Consider the following 25,258-nt stretch of genomic DNA (forward strand, 5'->3'; position numbering starts at 1 on the left):
CTGATCGGTGCCCCTGTCTCTGGGTAAAGGGCACCACTTGGTAGCCAACAATTGAACCACCAGTAACTTACTGCTTCTTACTGCGAACTGCAACTACCCTACAAACTTTGCAAGCGCACTTTCTTCTTCCTAAGGGTGGAGTTGAGGACTGGGGGAGGACGAAGCAGGGCAGCATGGAAGATCAGAACCACGCACCTCAGGAGAGCTGACTTGAGCCTCCTCACGGATCTGCTTCCTCCTTGCCTGATGCCCTTTTTCCCCTCACTCACTGTTCTAACCCCACAACCTGATTTGCTGCACACCCTGTCTTCCTAAAACACCGCCCAGTTAGTCTTTCTCGATGGGCCGAGCTCCTTGTTTCCCTTTGCCCTTGTGCCAATGCCAGGGAATGGGAAATACCCTCATTTTTATGGTTGGGCTTTTGCTGCCCAGCCTCACTTTCTGCAACAGTTGCACAGTTTTCAATCTGGTTCTGTCCCTGTTTCTTTTAATGCCCAGATTTTCTCCTAAACAGCCAGCCGACATCCAGGCAGTCACTGTGCCCAGAACTGCCAGGAGAACTCCACAGGTTCAGAGGCTCAAGTGGGCAGAACCTATCTTGGATACAGCCTTGCCCGCTTTGAACATCGGATTCCACGTCAGGAGACAGATGCTGAGCACTCCCGAAGACCCCCCTTTTCTAGACCCAATCTCCAAGCACAACGGATCACAGCACACACCTAAAGTGCCTCTGACCGTCACCTGACAGAACCCCCTTCTTCTTGTCCACGCTTGTCTCCCCATGGAACGGAGAGCAGAAAAAGACTCTCCAGTGTAAGGCCAGAACTGCCAGGTTTACGGCAGAGGCAGAGAAATTGCCCAACCCTTGCCTCCAGGATGGTGAGCTTGCTCCAGGATCCTTCCACCAGGCACTTTTGGTTGCATTGTTTGGTTTTATGTCAACGTGCATCGCTTCCAGCAATGGTAACTTCCAATGCTGAGAAGTCACGGGATTAGTCCCCAGAATGAGGTGATGACCTTCGGTAACCAGAGCCTGACTTCGTATGGCCAACGCTTTTATTTACCTCCCGCTTTCTGCAGCTGCCCCCTGCTTTTCAAGACTCCTAGAAGAGTTTGCGCTGGAAGGGACCTTAAAGCTCATCTAGACAAGGTTGCTCCAAGCCCCGGCCAACCCGGCCGTGAACACTTCCAGGGATGGGGCAGCCACAGCACCCCCGTGAGGGTGGGGCCTCACCACTCTCACGGGGAAGAATTTTTTTCCCAGAATCCCATCTAATCCTGCCCTCTGCCAGTGTGAAGCCATTCCCCCTTGTTCTGTCACTGCAGTCCCTTGTAAATAGTCTCTCCTATCCAAGCCTTCTTGGTCCTCCCTGTTGTGTTGAAAAATTTGGAAGTTGATGTTGTGCCAGCTGGCACCAGCCAAGCCCTGAGCTGGGTGCAGGACCTTGCGCTTGAGGTCTGAGGTCACTGGCTTTGTTCAACCTGGAGGAGACTGAGCTCAGATCTCATGGGGGGCTGCAGCTTCCTGCCAAGGGGCAGCAGCGATTTCTGCTCCGTGTGACCAGGGACAGGACCCCAGGGAACGGCTGGAGCTGTGTCGGGGGAGGCTTAGGTTGGATATTAGGAAAAGCTTCTTCCCCCACAGGGTGGTCGGCCACTGGAACAGGCTCTCCAGGGCAGTGGTCTTGGCCCCAAGGCTGCCAGAGCTCAAGGAGCGTTTGGACAACGCTCTCGGGCACTTGGTGGGATTGCTGGGCTGTCCTGTGCAAGGCCAGGAGCTGGACTGGACCATCCTTGTGGGTCCCTTCCAGCTCGGGATATTCTGTGATTCTAACTCTTTGGTTAACCCTTTGTCTCCCCATGAAGAGCTGGCAAAGCTGTTGGGGGTGGGGCAGAACAAGGGAAGCTGTTCTGCCTCTATGACATTGTTGCTGCCTCTATGACATTGTTGCTGCCTCTATGACACTGTTGCTGTCTCTATGACACAACAATGGGAGCCCCAACATTCCGTCCCTGGAGACGCTCCAAGAGGAGCGTCCAGACCCGGGTCCAGTCAACAGACCGGAGCGGCCACCGAAGCTGACTGACCATGGCTCTGTCAGCTCTGTGGCAGCGTTGTGTGAGCTGGAGCTCAGCCATAGCCCAGCTCCTGCAGCCATTCTTCTCTCGCGGAACCTCCTGCCCCACAGGTGAGGACAGACCCTGAGCCCGAAAGCCCCCGGACGCACGGCGGGGACATTCACAGCCCTTGCTCCCCTGCCCCTTGCCCTCCTCCTCCTCAGTCCTCTGAGCGCCCGACACCCCCCGACTGGCATGTGACCTCCAGCATTTGCCCTTTCTCGCAGGATCAGCCAACCTCGGCCAACAGCCTGGCCAGAAGCAGCAGCCCTTGCCAGCTCCCTCTGCCCCAGCAGCAGGTATGGCAGTCCCATCTGCCTTGGCCCCTCGGCATTCCCTGCCCCCCAGCCCCTCCAACCCCCAGGCCTGCCCTGACTCCTCCAGCCCTGCCGGCACCTCCGGCAGCCACAGCACCCCTGTCCCCCTGCCAGCTGGGGCACCTTGGCTCAGCACGGCACAGCGAGCAGATCTGGCATTGCCTGGCCCAACTCTGTTCAAGCAAGAGCTTTTAGAGATATTTTCCCAGGATCTTGGGGCCATCTCTGCCATTTTGCCGTCCCCTGTGCAACCCCATGGCCGTGGCACGGCAGCTCACCCCGCAGGGATGGTCCCTCACGCAAGCTCCCGCTCAGAGCAGGGGGATGCCTGTGTTCGGGACCGGCTCCGCGGGTGCCCCAGGAGACTCTCCCAGCCCTGAGCCCCCCCATCTCCCTTCTCCCCTGTGCCAATGGCTCTGAGCAGTGACTGCTCCAAGCCCCACCCATATCTTCTGCTCCGCAGGGACACGGACTCAGCTGCCTCCACCAGCCCCCTTGGCAAGCAGCCATGGCATTGCTCCTCCATCAGGCAATGCCCTGGGGGGGGCCCGGGGCTGCAGGAAGCCCCTGGCCCCAGTCCCCTCAGTGCGGGACACCCAACACGGCCCTACCAGATCAGCCAACACCTCAGGGACACCCCTGGGCCGTGGTAGCCCTCCAGACACCAGCGTCCCCATGGATTTGGACACCACCCCAGCTCTTGACATCAGTCTGGGCAGTGATGTCCCCATGGATGACGACAGCCCGTCAGGCTGCGACCTCTCACTGGCCAGCGACGTCACCATGGACGAGGACAGCCCGTCAGGCCGTGACCTCTCCTTGGCCAGCGACGTCACCATGGACGAGGACAGCCCGTCAGGCCGTGACCTCTCCTTGGCCAGTGACGTCACCATGGACGAGGACAGCCCGTCAGGCCGTGACCTCTCGCTGGCCACTGACGACCCCATGGATGGTGGCTCGCCCTCAGGCAGTGATCACGTTGCGAGCTGTGACATCTCACTGAGCAGCGATGTCCCCATGGATGAGGACACCTTCCCGAGGGCTGACATCTCTCTGCCCAGTCACAGCACTGCCAGCCACCCAGGCCCACTCCACGGCCAAGCCATCGGGGCCCATGGGGTGACTCCAGCCAGCGACACTGGGCTGCGTCGCAAGGTCCCGCCGAAAAGGACTCGGAGCCACTTGCATTGCTCCCAGGGAGCCGTGGGCACCAGCCGGGATGATCGCAGCAGCATCCCCATGCCCACGGCCCATGCTGGCCCCAGTGGCACCAGCCCCCAGCCCAAGAACGCCTCGCTCTGCCCGCCCAAGAAGATGCCGTCCACTGACCGCAGTGTCCCCAAGTCTTCCAGAGCCGTCCTGAGCACGGGACACTGCAACACGGGCGGCACCAAGCCTCAGGACCCTCAGCAGGGTGCGGGCACGGACCTGCCACCGCCTCAGAGCAGCGTGTCACCACGCAACAACATCGCTCTGCAAAGGCGGGGCAGGAAGAGGAAGAGGGGCTCTGGGTCAAGCACTGGGAGCAAGTGCAAGGCTCCCGCAGCCAGGGTTGGGGCAGGAGGTTGTTGAGGGACAGATCGTTTGGGGATCTGTCCCAGGGGGAGGGACAGATCGTTTGGGGATCTGTCCCAGAGGGAGGGACAGATCGTTTGGGGATCTGTCCCAGGGGGAGGGACAGATCGTTTGGGGATCTGTCCCAGGGGGAGGGACAGATCGTTTGGGGATCTGTCCCAGGGGGCGGGACAGATCGTTTGGGGATCTGTCCCAGGGGGAGGGATAGATCGTTTGGGGATCTGTCCCAGGGGGAGGGACAGATCATTTTTTTCTGGTTATCAATTAAAAGATTTTATTTTTTATTCCATAAGCTGTCTGTGTCTGCATGGAATGGGGAGGGAGTGCAGGGTGGTAGCAGGAAATGGCACCAAGCAGGTCCACCAAGGCCCAAAGGGCTCCAAGGGCACCCAAAGGGCACTCCAGGCCTGAGTCAGCGCCGGAGGTGCAGGCATTCATGGAGGGTCCCCTTCCCTTGGGGAAGCAGCCCTTTGGCATGGGAGCCAGAACAGAGGGGTCCGTGCAGGACTCACGCACATGGCCCCACGCCGAAAGCAGCCCCGAGCACAGCCTGGGCACTGTCCTCCCACTCTGGGGTTTTAGAAGGCTGCTCCCACTGCTCCCACTGACCCCAGCATGTCCCCAGTCATCCCACTGCAGCCCCAGACAGAGCTCCTGCAGGCTGCCCCGGGGCTGCATTGGGCAGGGGCGGGAAGGGAGCAGGAAGAACGTGCTGGGAACCATATGCAGGGCCTCACAAAAGTCCAGGGAGACAACCTCTGTAGATCTCTGGGAGGTAGCACTTGGGATGTATCGAGCTCTGTCGGGGGGTGGGCGGCGAGCCACTCGGGACTGGATGGGTCGGGATCAAAGGGCAGGCTGGGAATGGGGACACTGCTGAGGGCACTGCGGGGACACCGCGGGCCTCCTGAGCAGCAGCAGCAGGATGGGGATGAGAGCTCTACAGGCAGCTTGAAGCAGCCTCAAAGTCACAGTCCCTGGCTCTCGTGGGGCATTCAACTACCCTGAGAGCAGCTGGAGAGGCAACGCAGCCAAGCACAAACAGTCCAGGAGCCTCCTGGAAGACATTGCTGACAACTTCCTGACCCAGGCGGTGGAGCCTGCCACAAGGAATGCTGTGCTGCTCCACCTCATCCTAACACACAGGAAAGGCCTTGTTGGAGATGGGAAGGTAAGGGACAACCTTGCCTGTCGAGACCACGGCACTGTGGTCTTCTGAAGGTCCAGGTACTGGGAGACACATAAATACCAGGAGACAGAGGAGCTAACTACGAAGAAGAAGCTTTTATTCCAATGAAAGGGAGAGTTCACCGAACAAACCTCAGTGAGGCCTCTCAGCTCAGTGGAGGTCGCAGCCCCCTTTTATCCCCTTTACCCGGAGCGCTGCTCCCTCCCCAGCGTTTCTCCACTGGCTGACATACGCCGGGGTTACAGGCTTCCCAACACGCCTGCTCTGTGTCCCCCATTATGTCCCTCGGAGGGGGCTGGGAAGGTCACTGGCGCTTTTCAAAATGGAGGCCACAGCACACTTCAAAACGGAGGACGTGGCCACCTGAGACCTTCTCTGCCGCTGATCGGTGCCCCTGTCTCTGGGTAAAGGGCACCACTTGGTAGCCAACAATTGAACCACCAGTAACTTACTGCTTCTTACTGCGAACTGCAACTACCCTACAAACTTTGCAAGCGCACTTTCTTCTTCCTAAGGGTGGAGTTGAGGACTGGGGGAGGACGAAGCAGGGCAGCATGGAAGATCAGAACCACGCACCTCAGGAGAGCTGACTTGAGCCTCCTCACGGATCTGCTTCCTCCTTGCCTGATGCCCTTTTTCCCCTCACTCACTGTTCTAACCCCACAACCTGATTTGCTGCACACCCTGTCTTCCTAAAACACCGCCCAGTTAGTCTTTCTCGATGGGCCGAGCTCCTTGTTTCCCTTTGCCCTTGTGCCAATGCCAGGGAATGGGAAATACCCTCATTTTTATGGTTGGGCTTTTGCTGCCCAGCCTCACTTTCTGCAACAGTTGCACAGTTTTCAATCTGGTTCTGTCCCTGTTTCTTTTAATGCCCAGATTTTCTCCTAAACAACCAGCCGACATCCAGGCAGTCACTGTGCCCAGAACTGCCAGGAGAACTCCACAGGTTCAGAGGCTCAAGTGGGCAGAACCTATCTTGGATACAGCCTTGCCCGCTTTGAACATCGGATTCCACGTCAGGAGACAGATGCTGAGCACTCCCGAAGACCCCCCTTTTCTAGACCCAATCTCCAAGCACAACGGATCACAGCACACACCTAAAGTGCCTCTGACCGTCACCTGACAGAACCCCCTTCTTCTTGTCCACGCTTGTCTCCCCATGGAACGGAGAGCAGAAAAAGACTCTCCAGTGTAAGGCCAGAACTGCCAGGTTTACGGCAGAGGCAGAGAAATTGCCCAACCCTTGCCTCCAGGATGGTGAGCTTGCTCCAGGATCCTTCCACCAGGCACTTTTGGTTGCATTGTTTGGTTTTATGTCAACGTGCATCGCTTCCAGCAATGGTAACTTCCAATGCTGAGAAGTCACGGGATTAGTCCCCAGAATGAGGTGATGACCTTCGGTAACCAGAGCCTGACTTCGTATGGCCAACGCTTTTATTTACCTCCCGCTTTCTGCAGCTGCCCCCTGCTTTTCAAGACTCCTAGAAGAGTTTGCGCTGGAAGGGACCTTAAAGCTCATCTAGACAAGGTTGCTCCAAGCCCCGTCCAACCCGGCCGTGAACACTTCCAGGGATGGGGCAGCCACAGCACCCCCGTGAGGGTGGGGCCTCACCACTCTCACGGGGAAGAATTTTTTTCCCAGAATCCCATCTAATCCTGCCCTCTGCCAGTGTGAAGCCATTCCCCCTTGTTCTGTCACTGCAGTCCCTTGTAAATAGTCTCTCCTATCCAAGCCTTCTTGGTCCTCCCTGTTGTGTTGAAAAATTTGGAAGTTGATGTTGTGCCAGCTGGCACCAGCCAAGCCCTGAGCCGGGTGCAGGACCTTGCGCTTGAGGTCTGAGGTCACTGGCTTTGTTCAACCTGGAGGAGACTGAGCTCAGATCTCATGGGGGGCTGCAGCTTCCTGCCAAGGGGCAGCAGCGATTTCTGCTCCGTGTGACCAGGGACAGGACCCCAGGGAACGGCTGGAGCTGTGTCGGGGGAGGCTTAGGTTGGATATTAGGAAAAGCTTCTTCCCCCACAGGGTGGTCGGCCACTGGAACAGGCTCCCCAGGGCAGTGGTCTTGGCCCCAAGGCTGCCAGAGCTCAAGGAGCGTTTGGACAACGCTCTCGGGCACTTGGTGGGATTGCTGGGCTGTCCTGTGCAAGGCCAGGAGCTGGACTGGACCATCCTTGTGGGTCCCTTCCAGCTCGGGATATTCTGTGATTCTAACTCTTTGGTTAACCCTTTGTCTCCCCACGAAGAGCTGGCAAAGCTGTTGGGGGTGGGGCAGAACAAGGGAAGCTGTTCTGCCTCTATGACATTGTTGCTGCCTCTATGACATTGTTGCTGCCTCTATGACACTGTTGCTGTCTCTATGACACAACAATGGGAGCCCCAACATTCCGTCCCTGGAGACGCTCCAAGAGGAGCGTCCAGACCCGGGTCCAGTCAACAGACCGGAGCGGCCGCCGAAGCTGACTGACCATGGCTCTGTCAGCTCTGTGGCAGCGTTGTGTGAGCTGGAGCTCAGCCATAGCCCAGCTCCTGCAGCCATTCTTCTCTCGCGGAACCTCCTGCCCCACAGGTGAGGACAGACCCTGAGCCCGAAAGCCCCCAGACGCACGGCGGGGACATTCACAGCCCTTGCTCCCCTGCCCCTTGCCCTCCTCCTCCTCAGTCCTCTGAGCGCCCGACACCCCCCGACTGGCATGTGACCTCCAGCATTTGCCCTTTCTCGCAGGATCAGCCAACCTCGGCCAACAGCCTGGCCAGAAGCAGCAGCCCTTGCCAGCTCCCTCTGCCCCAGCAGCAGGTATGGCAGTCCCATCTGCCTTGGCCCCTCGGCATTCCCTGCCCCCCAGCCCCTCCAACCCCCAGGCCTGCCCTGACTCCTCCAGCCCTGCCGGCACCTCCGGCAGCCACAGCACCCCTGTCCCCCTGCCAGCTGGGGCACCTTGGCTCAGCACGGCACAGCGAGCAGATCTGGCATTGCCTGGCCCAACTCTGTTCAAGCAAGAGCTTTTAGAGATATTTTCCCAGGATCTTGGGGCCATCTCTGCCATTTTGCCGTCCCCTGTGCAACCCCATGGCCGTGGCACGGCAGCTCACCCCGCAGGGATGGTCCCTCACGCAAACTCCCGCTCAGAGCAGGGGGATGCCTGTGTTCGGGACCGGCTCCGCGGGTGCCCCAGGAGACTCTCCCAGCCCCGAGCCCCCCCATCTCCCTTCTCCCCTGTGCCAATGGCTCTGAGCAGTGACTGCTCCAAGCCCCACCCATATCTTCTGCTCCGCAGGGACACGGACTCAGCTGCCTCCACCAGCCCCCTTGGCAAGCAGCCATGGCATTGCTCCTCCATCAGGCAATGCCCTGGGGGGGGCCCGGGGCTGCAGGAAGCCCCTGGCCCCAGTCCCCTCAGTGCGGGACACCCAACACGGCCCTACCAGATCAGCCAACACCTCAGGGACACCCCTGGGCCGTGGCAGCCCTCCAGACACCAGCGTCCCCATGGATTTGGACACCACCCCAGTTCTTGACATCAGTCTGGGCAGTGATGTCCCCATGGATGACGACAGCCCGTCAGGTTGCGACCTCTCACTGGCCAGCGACGTCACCATGGACGAGGACAGCCCGTCAGGCCGTGACCTCTCCTTGGCCAGCGACGTCACCATGGACGAGGACAGCCCGTCAGGCCGTGACCTCTCCTTGGCCAGTGACGTCACCATGGACGAGGACAGCCCGTCAGGCCGTGACCTCTCGCTGGCCACTGACGACCCCATGGATGGTGGCTCGCCCTCAGGCAGTGATCACGTTGCGAGCTGTGACATCTCACTGAGCAGCGATGTCCCCATGGATGAGGACACCTTCCCGAGGGCTGACATCTCTCTGCCCAGTCACAGCACTGCCAGCCACCCAGGCCCACTCCACGGCCAAGCCATCGGGGCCCATGGGGTGACTCCAGCCAGCGACACTGGGCTGCGTCGCAAGGTCCTGCCGAAAAGGACTCGGAGCCACTTGCATTGCTCCCAGGGAGCCGTGGGCACCAGCCGGGATGATCGCAGCAGCATCCCCATGCCCACGGCCCATGCTGGCCCCAGTGGCACCAGCCCCCAGCCCAAGAACGCCTCGCTCTGCCCGCCCAAGAAGATGCCGTCCACTGACCGCAGTGTCCCCAAGTCTTCCAGAGCCGTCCTGAGCACGGGACACTGCAACACGGGCGGCACCAAGCCTCAGGACCCTCAGCAGGGTGCGGGCACGGACCTGCCACCGCCTCAGAGCAGCGTGTCACCACGCAACAACATCGCTCTGCAAAGGCGGGGCAGGAAGAGGAAGAGGGGCTCTGGGCCAAGCACTGGGAGCAAGTGCAAGGCTCCCGCAGCCAGGGTTGGGGCAGGAGGTTGTTGAGGGACAGATCGTTTGGGGATCTGTCCCAGGGGGAGGGACAGATCGTTTGGGGATCTGTCCCAGGGGGAGGGACAGATCGTTTGGGGATCTGTCCCAGGGGGAGGGACAGATCGTTTGGGGATCTGTCCCAGGGGGAGGGACAGATCGTTTGGGGATCTGTCCCAGGGGGCGGGACAGATCGTTTGGGGATCTGTCCCAGGGGGAGGGATAGATCGTTTGGGGATCTGTCCCAGGGGGAGGGACAGATCATTTTTTTCTGGTTATCAATTAAAAGATTTTATTTTTTATTCCATAAGCTGTCTGTGTCTGCATGGAATGGGGAGGGAGTGCAGGGTGGTAGCAGGAAATGGCACCAAGCAGGTCCACCAAGGCCCAAAGGGCTCCAAGGGCACCCAAAGGGCACTCCAGGCCTGAGTCAGCGCCGGAGGTGCAGGCATTCATGGAGGGTCCCCTTCCCTTGGGGAAGCAGCCCTTTGGCATGGGAGCCAGAACAGAGGGGTCCGTGCAGGACTCACGCACATGGCCCCACGCCGAAAGCAGCCCCGAGCACAGCCTGGGCACTGTCCTCCCACTCTGGGGTTTTAGAAGGCTGCTCCCACTGCTCCCACTGACCCCAGCATGTCCCCAGTCATCCCACTGCAGCCCCAGACAGAGCTCCTGCAGGCTGCCCCGGGGCTGCATTGGGCAGGGGCGGGAAGGGAGCGGGAAGAACGTGCTGGGAACCATATGCAGGGCCTCACAAAAGTCCAGGGAGACAACCTCTGTAGATCTCTGGGAGGTAGCACTTGGGATGTATCGAGCTCTGTCGGGGGGTGGGCGGCGAGCCACTCGGGACTGGATGGGTCGGGATCAAAGGGCAGGCTGGGAATGGGGACACTGCTGAGGGCACTGCGGGGACACCGCGGGCCTCCTGAGCAGCAGCAGCAGGATGGGGATGAGAGCTCTACAGGCAGCTTGAAGCAACCTCAAAGTCACAGTCCCTGGCTCTCGTGGGGCATTCAACTACCCTGAGAGCAGCTGGAGAGGCAACGCAGCCAAGCACAAACAGTCCAGGAGCCTCCTGGAAGGCATTGCTGACAACTTCCTGACCCAGGCGGTGGAGCCTGCCACAAGGAATGCTGTGCTGCTCCACCTCATCCTAACACACAGGAAAGGCCTTGTTGGAGATGGGAAGGTAAGGGACAACCTTGCCTGTCGAGACCACGGCACTGTGGTCTTCTGAAGGTCCAGGTACTGGGAGACACATAAATACCAGGAGACAGAGGAGCTAACTACGAAGAAGAAGCTTTTATTCCAATGAAAGGGAGAGTTCACCGAACAAACCTCAGTGAGGCCTCTCAGCTCAGTGGAGGTCGCAGCCCCCTTTTATCCCCTTTACCCGGAGCGCTGCTCCCTCCCCAGCGTTTCTCCACTGGCTGACATACGCCGGGGTTACAGGCTTCCCAACACGCCTGCTCTGTGTCCCCCATTATGTCCCTCGGAGGGGGCTGGGAAGGTCACTGGCGCTTTTCAAAATGGAGGCCACAGCACACTTCAAAACGGAGGACGTGGCCACCTGAGACCTTCTCTGCCGCTGATCGGTGCCCCTGTCTCTGGGTAAAGGGCACCACTTGGTAGCCAACAATTGAACCACCAGTAACTTACTGCTTCTTACTGCGAACTGCAACTACCCTACAAACTTTGCAAGCGCACTTTCTTCTTCCTAAGGGTGGAGTTGAGGACTGGGGGAGGACGAAGCAGGGCAGCATGGAAGATCAGAACCACGCACCTCAGGAGAGCTGACTTGAGCCTCCTCACGGATCTGCTTCCTCCTTGCCTGATGCCCTTTTTCCCCTCACTCACTGCTCTAACCCCACAACCTGATTTGCTGCACACCCTGTCTTCCTAAAACACCGCCCAGTTAGTCTTTCTCGATGGGCCGAGCTCCTTGTTTCCCTTTGCCCTTGTGCCAATGCCAGGGAATGGGAAATACCCTCATTTTTATGGTTGGGCTTTTGCTGCCCAGCCTCACTTTCTGCAACAGTTGCACAGTTTTCAATCTGCTTCTGTCCCTGTTTCTTTTAATGCCCAGATTTTCTCCTAAACAGCCAGCCGACATCCAGGCAGTCACTGTGCCCAGAACTGCCAGGAGAACTCCACAGGTTCAGAGGCTCAAGTGGGCAGAACCTATCTTGGATACAGCCTTGCCCGCTTTGAACATCGGATTCCACGTCAGGAGACAGATGCTGAGCACTCCCGAAGACCCCCCTTTTCTAGACCCAATCTCCAAGCACAACGGATCACAGCACACACCTAAAGTGCCTCTGACCGTCACCTGACAGAACCCCCTTCTTCTTGTCCACGCTTGTCTCCCCATGGAACGGAGAGCAGAAAAAGACTCTCCAGTGTAAGGCCAGAACTGCCAGGTTTACGGCAGAGGCAGAGAAATTGCCCAACCCTTGCCTCCAGGATGGTGAGCTTGCTCCAGGATCCTTCCACCAGGCACTTTTGGTTGCATTGTTTGGTTTTATGTCAACGTGCATCGCTTCCAGCAATGGTAACTTCCAATGCTGAGAAGTCACGGGATTAGTCCCCAGAATGAGGTGATGACCTTCGGTAACCAGAGCCTGACTTCGTATGGCCAACGCTTTTATTTACCTCCCGCTTTCTGCAGCTGCCCCCTGCTTTTCAAGACTCCTAGAAGAGTTTGCGCTGGAAGGGACCTTAAAGCTCATCTAGACAAGGTTGCTCCAAGCCCCGGCCAACCCGGCCGTGAACACTTCCAGGGATGGGGCAGCCACAGCACCCCCGTGAGGGTGGGGCCTCACCACTCTCACGGGGAAGAATTTTTTTCCCAGAATCCCATCTAATCCTGCCCTCTGCCAGTGTGAAGCCATTCCCCCTTGTTCTGTCACTGCAGTCCCTTGTAAATAGTCTCTCCTATCCAAGCCTTCTTGGTCCTCCCTGTTGTGTTGAAAAATTTGGAAGTTGATGTTGTGCCAGCTGGCACCAGCCAAGCCCTGAGCCAGGTGCAGGACCTTGCGCTTGAGGTCTGAGGTCACTGGCTTTGTTCAGCCTGGAGGAGACTGAGCTCAGATCTCATGGGGGGCTGCAGCTTCCTGCCAAGGGGCAGCAGCGATTTCTGCTCCGTGTGACCAGGGACAGGACCCCAGGGAACGGCTGGAGCTGTGTCAGGGGAGGCTTAGGTTGGATATTAGGAAAAGCTTCTTCCCCCACAGGGTGGTCGGCCACTGGAACAGGCTCCCCAGGGCAGTGGTCTTGGCCCCAAGGCTGCCAGAGCTCAAGGAGCGTTTGGACAACGCTCTCGGGCACTTGGTGGGATTGCTGGGCTGTCCTGTGCAAGGCCAGGAGCTGGACTGGACCATCCTTGTGGGTCCCTTCCAGCTCGGGATATTCTGTGATTCTAACTCTTTGGTTAACCCTTTGTCTCCCCATGAAGAGCTGGCAAAGCTGTTGGGGGTGGGGCAGAACAAGGGAAGCTGTTCTGCCTCTATGACATTGTTGCTGCCTCTATGACATTGTTGCTGCCTCTATGACACTGTTGCTGTCTCTATGACACAACAATGGGAGCCCCAACATTCCGTCCCTGGAGACGCTCCAAGAGGAGCGTCCAGACCCGGGTCCAGTCAACAGACCGGAGCGGCCGCCGAAGCTGACTGACCATGGCTCTGTCAGCTCTGTGGCAGCGTTGTGTGAGCTGGAGCTCAGCCATAGCCCAGCTCCTGCAGCCATTCTTCTCTCGCGGAACCTCCTGCCCCACAGGTGAGGACAGACCCTGAGCCCGAAAGCCCCCGGACGCACGGCGGGGACATTCACAGCCCTTGCTCCCCTGCCCCTTGCCCTCCTCCTCCTCAGTCCTCTGAGCGCCCGACACCCCCCGACTGGCATGTGACCTCCAGCATTTGCCCTTTCTCGCAGGATCAGCCAACCTCGGCCAACAGCCTGGCCAGAAGCAGCAGCCCTTGCCAGCTCCCTCTGCCCCAGCAGCAGGTATGGCAGTCCCATCTGCCTTGGCCCCTCGGCATTCCCTGCCCCCCAGCCCCTCCAACCCCCAGGCCTGCCCTGACTCCTCCAGCCCTGCCGGCACCTCCGGCAGCCACAGCACCCCTGTCCCCCTGCCAGCTGGGGCACCTTGGCTCAGCACGGCACAGCGAGCAGATCTGGCATTGCCTGGCCCAACTCTGTTCAAGCAAGAGCTTTTAGAGATATTTTCCCAGGATCTTGGGGCCATCTCTGCCATTTTGCCGTCCCCTGTGCAACCCCATGGCCGTGGCACGGCAGCTCACCCCGCAGGGATGGTCCCTCACGCAAGCTCCCGCTCAGAGCAGGGGGATGCCTGTGTTCGGGACCGGCTCCGCGGGTGCCCCAGGAGACTCTCCCAGCCCCGAGCCCCCCCATCTCCCTTCTCCCCTGTGCCAATGGCTCTGAGCAGTGACTGCTCCAAGCCCCACCCATATCTTCTGCTCCGCAGGGACACGGACTCAGCTGCCTCCACCAGCCCCCTTGGCAAGCAGCCATGGCATTGCTCCTCCATCAGGCAATGCCCTGGGGGGGGCCCGGGGCTGCAGGAAGCCCCTGGCCCCAGTCCCCTCAGTGCGGGACACCCAACACGGCCCTACCAGATCAGCCAACACCTCAGGGACACCCCTGGGCCGTGGCAGCCCTCCAGACACCAGCGTCCCCATGGATTTGGACACCACCCCAGCTCTTGACATCAGTCTGGGCAGTGATGTCCCCATGGATGACGACAGCCCGTCAGGCTGCGACCTCTCACTGGCCAGCGACGTCACCATGGACGAGGACAGCCCGTCAGGCCGTGACCTCTCCTTGGCCAGCGACGTCACCATGGACGAGGACAGCCCGTCAGGCCGTGACCTCTCCTTGGCCAGTGACGTCACCATGGACGAGGACAGCCCGTCAGGCCGTGACCTCTCGCTGGCCACTGACGACCCCATGGATGGTGGCTCGCCCTCAGGCAGTGATCACGTTGCGAGCTGTGACATCTCACTGAGCAGCGATGTCCCCATGGATGAGGACACCTTCCCGAGGGCTGACATCTCTCTGCCCAGTCACAGCACTGCCAGCCACCCAGGCCCACTCCACGGCCAAGCCATCGGGGCCCATGGGGTGACTCCAGCCAGCGACACTGGGCTGCGTCGCAAGGTCCCGCCGAAAAGGACTCGGAGCCACTTGCATTGCTCCCAGGGAGCCGTGGGCACCAGCCGGGATGATCGCAGCAGCATCCCCATGCCCACGGCCCATGCTGGCCCCAGTGGCACCAGCCCCCAGCCCAAGAACGCCTCGCTCTGCCCGCCCAAGAAGATGCCGTCCACTGACCGCAGTGTCCCCAAGTCTTCCAGAGCCGTCCTGAGCACGGGACACTGCAACACGGGCGGCACCAAGCCTCAGGACCCTCAGCAGGGTGCGGGCACGGACCTGCCACCGCCTCAGAGCAGCGTGTCACCACGCAACAACATCGCTCTGCAAAGGCAGGGCAGGAAGAGGAAGAGGGGCTCTGGGCCAAGCACTGGGAGCAAGTGCAAGGCTTCCGCAGCCAGGGCTGGGGTAGGAGGTTGTTGAGGGACAGATCGTTTGGGGATCTGTCCCAGGGGGAGGGACAGATCGTTTGGGGATCTGTCCCAGAGGGAGGGACAGATCGTTTGGGGATCTGTCCCAGGGGGAGGGACAGATCGTTTGGGGATCTGTCCCAGGGGGAGGGACAGATCGTTTGGGGATCTGTCCCAGGGGGCGGGACAGATCGTTTGGGGATCTGTCCCAGGGGGAGGGATAGATCGTTTGGGGATCTGTCCCAGGGGGAGGGACAGATCATTTTTTTCTGGTTATCAATTAAAAGATTTTATTTTTTATTCCATAAGCTGTCTGTGTCTGCATGGAATGGGGAGGGAGTGCAGGGTGGTAGCAGGAAATGGCACCAAGCAGGTCCACCAAGGCCCAAAGGGCTCCAAGGGCACCCAAAGGGCACTCCAGGCCTGAGTCAGCGCCGGAGGTGCAGGCATTCATGGAGGGTCCCCTTCCCTTGGGGAAGCAGCCCTTTGGCATGGGAGCCAGAACAGAGGGGTCCGTGCAGGACTCACGCACATGGCCCCACGCCGAAAGCAGCCCCGAGCACAGCCTGGGCACTGTCCTCCCACTCTGGGGTTTTAGAAGGCTGCTCCCACTGCTCCCACTGACCCCAGCATGTCCCCAGTCATCCCACTGCAGCCCCAGACAGAGCTCCTGCAGGCTGCCCCGGGGCTGCATTGGGCAGGGGCGGGAAGGGAGCGGGAAGAACGTGCTGGGAACCATATGCAGGGCCTCACAAAAGTCCAGGGAGACAACCTCTGTAGATCTCTGGGAGGTAGCACTTGGGATGTATCGAGCTCTGTCGGGGGGTGGGCGGCGAGCCACTCGGGACTGGATGGGTCGGGATCAAAGGGCAGGCTGGGAATGGGGACGCTGCTGAGGGCACTGCGGGGACACCGCGGGCCTCCTGAGCAGCAGCAGCAGGATGGGGATGAGAGCTCTACAGGCAGCTTGAAGCAGCCTCAAAGTCACAGTCCCTGGCTCTCGTGGGGCATTCAACTACCCTGAGAGCAGCTGGAGAGGCAACGCAGCCAAGCACAAACAGTCCAGGAGCCTCCTGGAAGGCATTGCTGACAACTTCCTGACCCAGGCGGTGGAGCCTGCCACAAGGAATGCTGTGCTGCTCCACCTCATCCTAACACACAGGAAAGGCCTTGTTGGAGATGGGAAGGTAAGGGACAACCTTGCCTGTCGAGACCACGGCACTGTGGTCTTCTGAAGGTCCAGGTACTGGGAGACACATAAATACCAGGAGACAGAGGAGCTAACTACGAAGAAGAAGCTTTTATTCCAATGAAAGGGAGAGTTCACCGAACAAACCTCAGTGAGGCCTCTCAGCTCAGTGGAGGTCGCAGCCCCCTTTTATCCCCTTTACCCGGAGCGCTGCTCCCTCCCCAGCGTTTCTCCACTGGCTGACATACGCCGGGGTTACAGGCTTCCCAACACGCCTGCTCTGTGTCCCCCATTATGTCCCTCGGAGGGGGCTGGGAAGGTCACTGGCGCTTTTCAAAATGGAGGCCACAGCACACTTCAAAACGGAGGACGTGGCCACCTGAGACCTTCTCTGCCGCTGATCGGTGCCCCTGTCTCTGGGTAAAGGGCACCACTTGGTAGCCAACAATTGAACCACCAGTAACTTACTGCTTCTTACTGCGAACTGCAACTACCCTACAAACTTTGCAAGCGCACTTTCTTCTTCCTAAGGGTGGAGTTGAGGACTGGGGGAGGACGAAGCAGGGCAGCATGGAAGATCAGAACCACGCACCTCAGGAGAGCTGACTTGAGCCTCCTCACGGATCTGCTTCCTCCTTGCCTGATGCCCTTTTTCCCCTCACTCACTGCTCTAACCCCACAACCTGATTTGCTGCACACCCTGTCTTCCTAAAACACCGCCCAGTCAGTCTTTCTCGATGGGCCGAGCTCCTTGTTTCCCTTTGCCCTTGTGCCAATGCCAGGGAATGGGAAATACCCTCATTTTTATGGTTGGGCTTTTGCTGCCCAGCCTCACTTTCTGCAACAGTTGCACAGTTTTCAATCTGGTTCTGTCCCTGTTTCTTTTAATGCCCAGATTTTCTCCTAAACAGCCAGCCGACATCCAGGCAGTCACTGTGCCCAGAACTGCCAGGAGAACTCCACAGGTTCAGAGGCTCAAGTGGGCAGAACCTATCTTGGATACAGCCTTGCCCGCTTTGAACATCGGATTCCACGTCAGGAGACAGATGCTGAGCACTCCCGAAGACCCCCCTTTTCTAGACCCAATCTCCAAGCACAACGGATCACAGCACACACCTAAAGTGCCTCTGACCGTCACCTGACAGAACCCCCTTCTTCTTGTCCACGCTTGTCTCCCCATGGAACGGAGAGCAGAAAAAGACTCTCCAGTGTAAGGCCAGAACTGCCAGGTTTACGGCAGAGGCAGAGAAATTGCCCAACCCTTGCCTCCAGGATGGTGAGCTTGCTCCAGGATCCTTCCACCAGGCACTTTTGGTTGCATTGTTTGGTTTTATGTCAACGTGCATCGCTTCCAGCAATGGTAACTTCCAATGCTGAGAAGTCACGGGATTAGTCCCCAGAATGAGGTGATGACCTTCGGTAACCAGAGCCTGACTTCGTATGGCCAACGCTTTTATTTACCTCCCGCTTTCTGCAGCTGCCCCCTGCTTTTCAAGACTCCTAGAAGAGTTTGCGCTGGAAGGGACCTTAAAGCTCATCTAGACAAGGTTGCTCCAAGCCCCGTCCAACCCGGCCGTGAACACTTCCAGGGATGGGGCAGCCACAGCACCCCCGTGAGGGTGGGGCCTCACCACTCTCACGGGGAAGAATTTTTTTCCCAGAATCCCATCTAATCCTGCCCTCTGCCAGTGTGAAGCCATTCCCCCTTGTTCTGTCACTGCAGTCCCTTGTAAATAGTCTCTCCTATCCAAGCCTTCTTGGTCCTCCCTGTTGTGTTGAAAAATTTGGAAGTTGATGTTGTGCCAGCTGGCACCAGCCAAGCCCTGAGCCGGGTGCAGGACCTTGCGCTTGAGGTCTGAGGTCACTGGCTTTGTTCAGCCTGGAGGAGACTGAGCTCAGATCTCATGGGGGGCTGCAGCTTCCTGCCAAGGGGCAGCAGCGATTTCTGCTCCGTGTGACCAGGGACAGGACCCCAGGGAACGGCTGGAGCTGTGTCAGGGGAGGCTTAGGTTGGATATTAGGAAAAGCTTCTTCCCCCACAGGGTGGTCGGCCACTGGAACAGGCTCCCCAGGGCAGTGGTCTTGGCCCCAAGGCTGCCAGAGCTCAAGGAGCGTTTGGACAACGCTCTCGGGCACTTGGTGGGATTGCTGGGCTGTCCTGTGCAAGGCCAGGAGCTGGACTGGACCATCCTTGTGGGTCCCTTCCAGCTCGGGATATTCTGTGATTCTAACTCTTTGGTTAACCCTTTGTCTCCCCATGAAGAGCTGGCAAAGCTGTTGGGGGTGGGGCAGAACAAGGGAAGCTGTTCTGCCTCTATGACATTGTTGCTGCCTCTATGACATTGTTGCTGCCTCTATGACACTGTTGCTGTCTCTATGACACAACAATGGGAGCCCCAACATTCCGTCCCTGGAGACGCTCCAAGAGGAGCGTCCAGACCCGGGTCCAGTCAACAGACCGGAGCGGCCGCCGAAGCTGACTGACCATGGCTCTGTCAGCTCTGTGGCAGCGTTGTGTGAGCTGGAGCTCAGCCATAGCCCAGCTCCTGCAGCCATTCTTCTCTCGCGGAACCTCCTGCCCCACAGGTGAGGACAGACCCTGAGCCCGAAAGCCCCCGGACGCACGGCGGGGACATTCACAGCCCTTGCTCCCCTGCCCCTTGCCCTCCTCCTCCTCAGTCCTCTGAGCGCCCGACACCCCCCGACTGGCATGTGACCTCCAGCATTTGCCCTTTCTCGCAGGATCAGCCAACCTCGGCCAACAGCCTGGCCAGAAGCAGCAGCCCTTGCCAGCTCCCTCTGCCCCAGCAGCAGGTATGGCAGTCCCATCTGCCTTGGCCCCTCGGCATTCCCTGCCCCCCAGCCCCTCCAACCCCCAGGCCTGCCCTGACTCCTCCAGCCCTGCCGGCACCTCCGGCAGCCACAGCACCCCTGTCCCCCTGCCAGCTGGGGCACCTTGGCTCAGCACGGCACAGCGAGCAGATCTGGCATTGCCTGGCCCAACTCTGTTCAAGCAAGAGCTTTTAGAGATATTTTCCCAGGATCTTGGGGCCATCTCTGCCATTTTGCCGTCCCCTGTGCAACCCCATGGCCGTGGCACGGCAGCTCACCCCGCAGGGATGGTCCCTCACGCAAGCTCCCGCTCAGAGCAGGGGGATGCCTGTGTTCGGGACCGGCTCCGCGGGTGCCCCAGGAGACTCTCCCAGCCCCGAGCCCCCCCATCTCCCTTCTCCCCTGTGCCAATGGCTCTGAGCAGTGACTGCTCCAAGCCCCACCCATATCTTCTGCTCCGCAGGGACACGGACTCAGCTGCCTCCACCAGCCCCCTTGGCAAGCAGCCATGGCATTGCTCCTCCATCAGGCAATGCCCTGGGGGGGGCCCGGGGCTGCAGGAAGCCCCTGGCCCCAGTCCCCTCAGTGCGGGACACCCAACACGGCCCTACCAGATCAGCCAACACCTCAGGGACACCCCTGGGCCGTGGCAGCCCTCCAGACACCAGCGTCCCCATGGATTTGGACACCACCCCAGCTCTTGACATCAGTCTGGGCAGTGATGTCCCCATGGATGACGACAGCCCGTCAGGCTGCGACCTCTCACTGGCCAGCGACGTCACCATGGACGAGGACAGCCCGTCAGGCCGTGACCTCTCCTTGGCCAGCGACGTCACCATGGACGAGGACAGCCCGTCAGGCCGTGACCTCTCCTTGGCCAGTGACGTCACCATGGACGAGGACAGCCCGTCAGGCCGTGACCTCTCGCTGGCCACTGACGACCCCATGGATGGTGGCTCGCCCTCAGGCAGTGATCACGTTGCGAGCTGTGACATCTCACTGAGCAGCGATGTCCCCATGGATGAGGACACCTTCCCGAGGGCTGACATCTCTCTGCCCAGTCACAGCACTGCCAGCCACCCAGGCCCACTCCACGGCCAAGCCATCGGGGCCCATGGGGTGACTCCAGCCAGCGACACTGGGCTGCGTCGCAAGGTCCCGCCGAAAAGGACTCGGAGCCACTTGCATTGCTCCCAGGGAGCCGTGGGCACCAGCCGGGATGATCGCAGCAGCATCCCCATGCCCACGGCCCATGCTGGCCCCAGTGGCACCAGCCCCCAGCCCAAGAACGCCTCGCTCTGCCCGCCCAAGAAGATGCCGTCCACTGACCGCAGTGTCCCCAAGTCTTCCAGAGCCGTCCTGAGCACGGGACACTGCAACACGGGCGGCACCAAGCCTCAGGACCCTCAGCAGGGTGCGGGCACGGACCTGCCACCGCCTCAGAGCAGCGTGTCACCACGCAACAACATCGCTCTGCAAAGGCAGGGCAGGAAGAGGAAGAGGGGCTCTGGGCCAAGCACTGGGAGCAAGTGCAAGGCTTCCGCAGCCAGGGCTGGGGTAGGAGGTTGTTGAGGGACAGATCGTTTGGGGATCTGTCCCAGGGGGAGGGACAGATCGTTTGGGGATCTGTCCCAGAGGGAGGGACAGATCGTTTGGGGATCTGTCCCAGGGGGAGGGACAGATCGTTTGGGGATCTGTCCCAGGGGGAGGGACAGATCGTTTGGGGATCTGTCCCAGGGGGCGGGACAGATCGTTTGGGGATCTGTCCCAGGGGGAGGGATAGATCGTTTGGGGATCTGTCCCAGGGGGAGGGACAGATCATTTTTTTCTGGTTATCAATTAAAAGATTTTATTTTTTATTCCATAAGCTGTCTGTGTCTGCATGGAATGGGGAGGGAGTGCAGGGTGGTAGCAGGAAATGGCACCAAGCAGGTCCACCAAGGCCCAAAGGGCTCCAAGGGCACCCAAAGGGCACTCCAGGCCTGAGTCAGCGCCGGAGGTGCAGGCATTCATGGAGGGTCCCCTTCCCTTGGGGAAGCAGCCCTTTGGCATGGGAGCCAGAACAGAGGGGTCCGTGCAGGACTCACGCACATGGCCCCACGCCGAAAGCAGCCCCGAGCACAGCCTGGGCACTGTCCTCCCACTCTGGGGTTTTAGAAGGCTGCTCCCACTGCTCCCACTGACCCCAGCATGTCCCCAGTCATCCCACTGCAGCCCCAGACAGAGCTCCTGCAGGCTGCCCCGGGGCTGCATTGGGCAGGGGCGGGAAGGGAGCGGGAAGAACGTGCTGGGAACCATATGCAGGGCCTCACAAAAGTCCAGGGAGACAACCTCTGTAGATCTCTGGGAGGTAGCACTTGGGATGTATCGAGCTCTGTCGGGGGGTGGGCGGCGAGCCACTCGGGACTGGATGGGTCGGGATCAAAGGGCAGGCTGGGAATGGGGACGCTGCTGAGGGCACTGCGGGGACACCGCGGGCCTCCTGAGCAGCAGCAGCAGGATGGGGATGAGAGCTCTACAGGCAGCTTGAAGCAGCCTCAAAGTCACAGTCCCTGGCTCTCGTGGGGCATTCAACTACCCTGAGAGCAGCTGGAGAGGCAACGCAGCCAAGCACAAACAGTCCAGGAGCCTCCTGGAAGGCATTGCTGACAACTTCCTGACCCAGGCGGTGGAGCCTGCCACAAGGAATGCTGTGCTGCTCCACCTCATCCTAACACACAGGAAAGGCCTTGTTGGAGATGGGAAGGTAAGGGACAACCTTGCCTGTCGAGACCACGGCACTGTGGTCTTCTGAAGGTCCAGGTACTGGGAGACACATAAATACCAGGAGACAGAGGAGCTAACTACGAAGAAGAAGCTTTTATTCCAATGAAAGGGAGAGTTCACCGAACAAACCTCAGTGAGGCCTCTCAGCTCAGTGGAGGTCGCAGCCCCCTTTTATCCCCTTTACCCGGAGCGCTGCTCCCTCCCCAGCGTTTCTCCACTGGCTGACATACGCCGGGGTTACAGGCTTCCCAACACGCCTGCTCTGTGTCCCCCATTATGTCCCTCGGAGGGGGCTGGGAAGGTCACTGGCGCTTTTCAAAATGGAGGCCACAGCACACTTCAAAACGGAGGACGTGGCCACCTGAGACCTTCTCTGCCGCTGATCGGTGCCCCTGTCTCTGGGTAAAGGGCACCACTTGGTAGCCAACAATTGAACCACCAGTAACTTACTGCTTCTTACTGCGAACTGCAACTACCCTACAAACTTTGCAAGCGCACTTTCTTCTTCCTAAGGGTGGAGTTGAGGACTGGGGGAGGACGAAGCAGGGCAGCATGGAAGATCAGAACCACGCACCTCAGGAGAGCTGACTTGAGCCTCCTCACGGATCTGCTTCCTCCTTGCCTGATGCCCTTTTTCCCCTCACTCACTGCTCTAACCCCACAACCTGATTTGCTGCACACCCTGTCTTCCTAAAACACCGCCCAGTTAGTCTTTCTCGATGGGCCGAGCTCCTTGTTTCCCTTTGCCCTTGTGCCAATGCCAGGGAATGGGAAATACCCTCATTTTTATGGTTGGGCTTTTGCTGCCCAGCCTCACTTTCTGCAACAGTTGCACAGTTTTCAATCTGCTTCTGTCCCTGTTTCTTTTAATGCCCAGATTTTCTCCTAAACAGCCAGCCGACATCCAGGCAGTCACTGTGCCCAGAACTGCCAGGAGAACTCCACAGGTTCAGAGGCTCAAGTGGGCAGAACCTATCTTGGATACAGCCTTGCCCGCTTTGAACATCGGATTCCACGTCAGGAGACAGATGCTGAGCACTCCCGAAGACCCCCCTTTTCTAGACCCAATCTCCAAGCACAACGGATCACAGCACACACCTAAAGTGCCTCTGACCGTCACCTGACAGAACCCCCTTCTTCTTGTCCACGCTTGTCTCCCCATGGAACGGAGAGCAGAAAAAGACTCTCCAGTGTAAGGCCAGAACTGCCAGGTTTACGGCAGAGGCAGAGAAATTGCCCAACCCTTGCCTCCAGGATGGTGAGCTTGCTCCAGGATCCTTCCACCAGGCACTTTTGGTTGCATTGTTTGGTTTTATGTCAACGTGCATCGCTTCCAGCAATGGTAACTTCCAATGCTGAGAAGTCACGGGATTAGTCCCCAGAATGAGGTGATGACCTTCGGTAACCAGAGCCTGACTTCGTATGGCCAACGCTTTTATTTACCTCCCGCTTTCTGCAGCTGCCCCCTGCTTTTCAAGACTCCTAGAAGAGTTTGCGCTGGAAGGGACCTTAAAGCTCATCTAGACAAGGTTGCTCCAAGCCCCGTCCAACCCGGCCGTGAACACTTCCAGGGATGGGGCAGCCACAGCACCCCCGTGAGGGTGGGGCCTCACCACTCTCACGGGGAAGAATTTTTTTCCCAGAATCCCATCTAATCCTGCCCTCTGCCAGTGTGAAGCCATTCCCCCTTGTTCTGTCACTGCAGTCCCTTGTAAATAGTCTCTCCTATCCAAGCCTTCTTGGTCCTCCCTGTTGTGTTGAAAAATTTGGAAGTTGATGTTGTGCCAGCTGGCACCAGCCAAGCCCTGAGCCGGGTGCAGGACCTTGCGCTTGAGGTCTGAGGTCACTGGCTTTGTTCAGCCTGGAGGAGACTGAGCTCAGATCTCATGGGGGGCTGCAGCTTCCTGCCAAGGGGCAGCAGCGATTTCTGCTCCGTGTGACCAGGGACAGGACCCCAGGGAACGGCTGGAGCTGTGTCAGGGGAGGCTTAGGTTGGATATTAGGAAAAGCTTCTTCCCCCACAGGGTGGTCGGCCACTGGAACAGGCTCCCCAGGGCAGTGGTCTTGGCCCCAAGGCTGCCAGAGCTCAAGGAGCGTTTGGACAACGCTCTCGGGCACTTGGTGGGATTGCTGGGCTGTCCTGTGCAAGGCCAGGAGCTGGACTGGACCATCCTTGTGGGTCCCTTCCAGCTCGGGATATTCTGTGATTCTAACTCTTTGGTTAACCCTTTGTCTCCCCATGAAGAGCTGGCAAAGCTGTTGGGGGTGGGGCAGAACAAGGGAAGCTGTTCTGCCTCTATGACATTGTTGCTGCCTCTATGACATTGTTGCTGCCTCTATGACACTGTTGCTGTCTCTATGACACAACAATGGGAGCCCCAACATTCCGTCCCTGGAGACGCTCCAAGAGGAGCGTCCAGACCCGGGTCCAGTCAACAGACCGGAGCGGCCGCCGAAGCTGACTGACCATGGCTCTGTCAGCTCTGTGGCAGCGTTGTGTGAGCTGGAGCTCAGCCATAGCCCAGCTCCTGCAGCCATTCTTCTCTCGCGGAACCTCCTGCCCCACAGGTGAGGACAGACCCTGAGCCCGAAAGCCCCCGGACGCACGGCGGGGACATTCACAGCCCTTGCTCCCCTGCCCCTTGCCCTCCTCCTCCTCAGTCCTCTGAGCGCCCGACACCCCCCGACTGGCATGTGACCTCCAGCATTTGCCCTTTCTCGCAGGATCAGCCAACCTCGGCCAACAGCCTGGCCAGAAGCAGCAGCCCTTGCCAGCTCCCTCTGCCCCAGCAGCAGGTATGGCAGTCCCATCTGCCTTGGCCCCTCGGCATTCCCTGCCCCCCAGCCCCTCCAACCCCCAGGCCTGCCCTGACTCCTCCAGCCCTGCCGGCACCTCCGGCAGCCACAGCACCCCTGTCCCCCTGCCAGCTGGGGCACCTTGGCTCAGCACGGCACAGCGAGCAGATCTGGCATTGCCTGGCCCAACTCTGTTCAAGCAAGAGCTTTTAGAGATATTTTCCCAGGATCTTGGGGCCATCTCTGCCATTTTGCCGTCCCCTGTGCAACCCCATGGCCGTGGCACGGCAGCTCACCCCGCAGGGATGGTCCCTCACGCAAGCTCCCGCTCAGAGCAGGGGGATGCCTGTGTTCGGAACCGGCTCCGCGGGTGCCCCAGGAGACTCTCCCAGCCCCGAGCCCCCCCATCTCCCTTCTCCCCTGTGCCAATGGCTCTGAGCAGTGACTGCTCCAAGCCCCACCCATATCTTCTGCTCCGCAGGGACACGGACTCAGCTGCCTCCACCAGCCCCCTTGGCAAG

General features: G+C 59.3%; 2 protein-coding genes across 2 annotated transcripts; both read left to right on the forward strand.

Annotated features, from left to right (window-relative positions):
- The first annotated feature begins 13,163 nt into the window (after positions 1 to 13,163).
- On the forward strand, positions 13,164 to 17,485 carry LOC127476527 (cell surface glycoprotein 1-like). Its single transcript, XM_051799532.1, has 3 exons — positions 13,164 to 13,349; positions 14,059 to 15,152; positions 17,255 to 17,485. Exons 1-3 carry the CDS (start codon positions 13,250 to 13,252, stop codon positions 17,483 to 17,485), a joined length of 1,425 nt encoding a protein of 474 aa, XP_051655492.1. The 5' UTR covers positions 13,164 to 13,249.
- Positions 17,486 to 18,743: 1,258 nt separating this feature from the next.
- LOC127476528 (cell surface glycoprotein 1-like) lies at positions 18,744 to 23,065 on the forward strand. The gene is made up of 3 exons (XM_051799533.1): positions 18,744 to 18,929; positions 19,639 to 20,732; positions 22,835 to 23,065. Exons 1-3 carry the CDS (start codon positions 18,830 to 18,832, stop codon positions 23,063 to 23,065), a joined length of 1,425 nt encoding a protein of 474 aa, XP_051655493.1. The 5' UTR covers positions 18,744 to 18,829.
- Positions 23,066 to 25,258: the final 2,193 nt, after the last annotated feature.

The sequence above is a fragment of the Manacus candei genome, unplaced genomic scaffold (assembly GCF_025592945.1).
Source record: "Manacus candei isolate 608988 ecotype Guabito, Panama unplaced genomic scaffold, ASM2559294v1 h1tg000049l, whole genome shotgun sequence".
Classification (NCBI taxonomy): domain Eukaryota; kingdom Metazoa; phylum Chordata; class Aves; order Passeriformes; family Pipridae; genus Manacus; species Manacus candei.

Bases quoted from the DNA above. Each gene is read 5' to 3' on its own strand.
- LOC127476528 (XM_051799533.1), top strand. From the start codon at position 18,830: ATGGCTCTGTCAGCTCTGTGGCAGCGTTGTGTGAGCTGGAGCTCAGCC. The intron at 18,930-19,638 runs GTGAGGACAGAC...TCTGCTCCGCAG, and splicing joins CGGAACCTCCTGCCCCACAG to GGACACGGACTCAGCTGCCT. The intron at 20,733-22,834 runs GTAGGAGGTTGT...TCTCCTAAACAG, and splicing joins CTTCCGCAGCCAGGGCTGGG to CCAGCCGACATCCAGGCAGT.
- LOC127476527 (XM_051799532.1), top strand. From the start codon at position 13,250: ATGGCTCTGTCAGCTCTGTGGCAGCGTTGTGTGAGCTGGAGCTCAGCC. The intron at 13,350-14,058 runs GTGAGGACAGAC...TCTGCTCCGCAG, and splicing joins CGGAACCTCCTGCCCCACAG to GGACACGGACTCAGCTGCCT. The intron at 15,153-17,254 runs GTAGGAGGTTGT...TCTCCTAAACAG, and splicing joins CTTCCGCAGCCAGGGCTGGG to CCAGCCGACATCCAGGCAGT.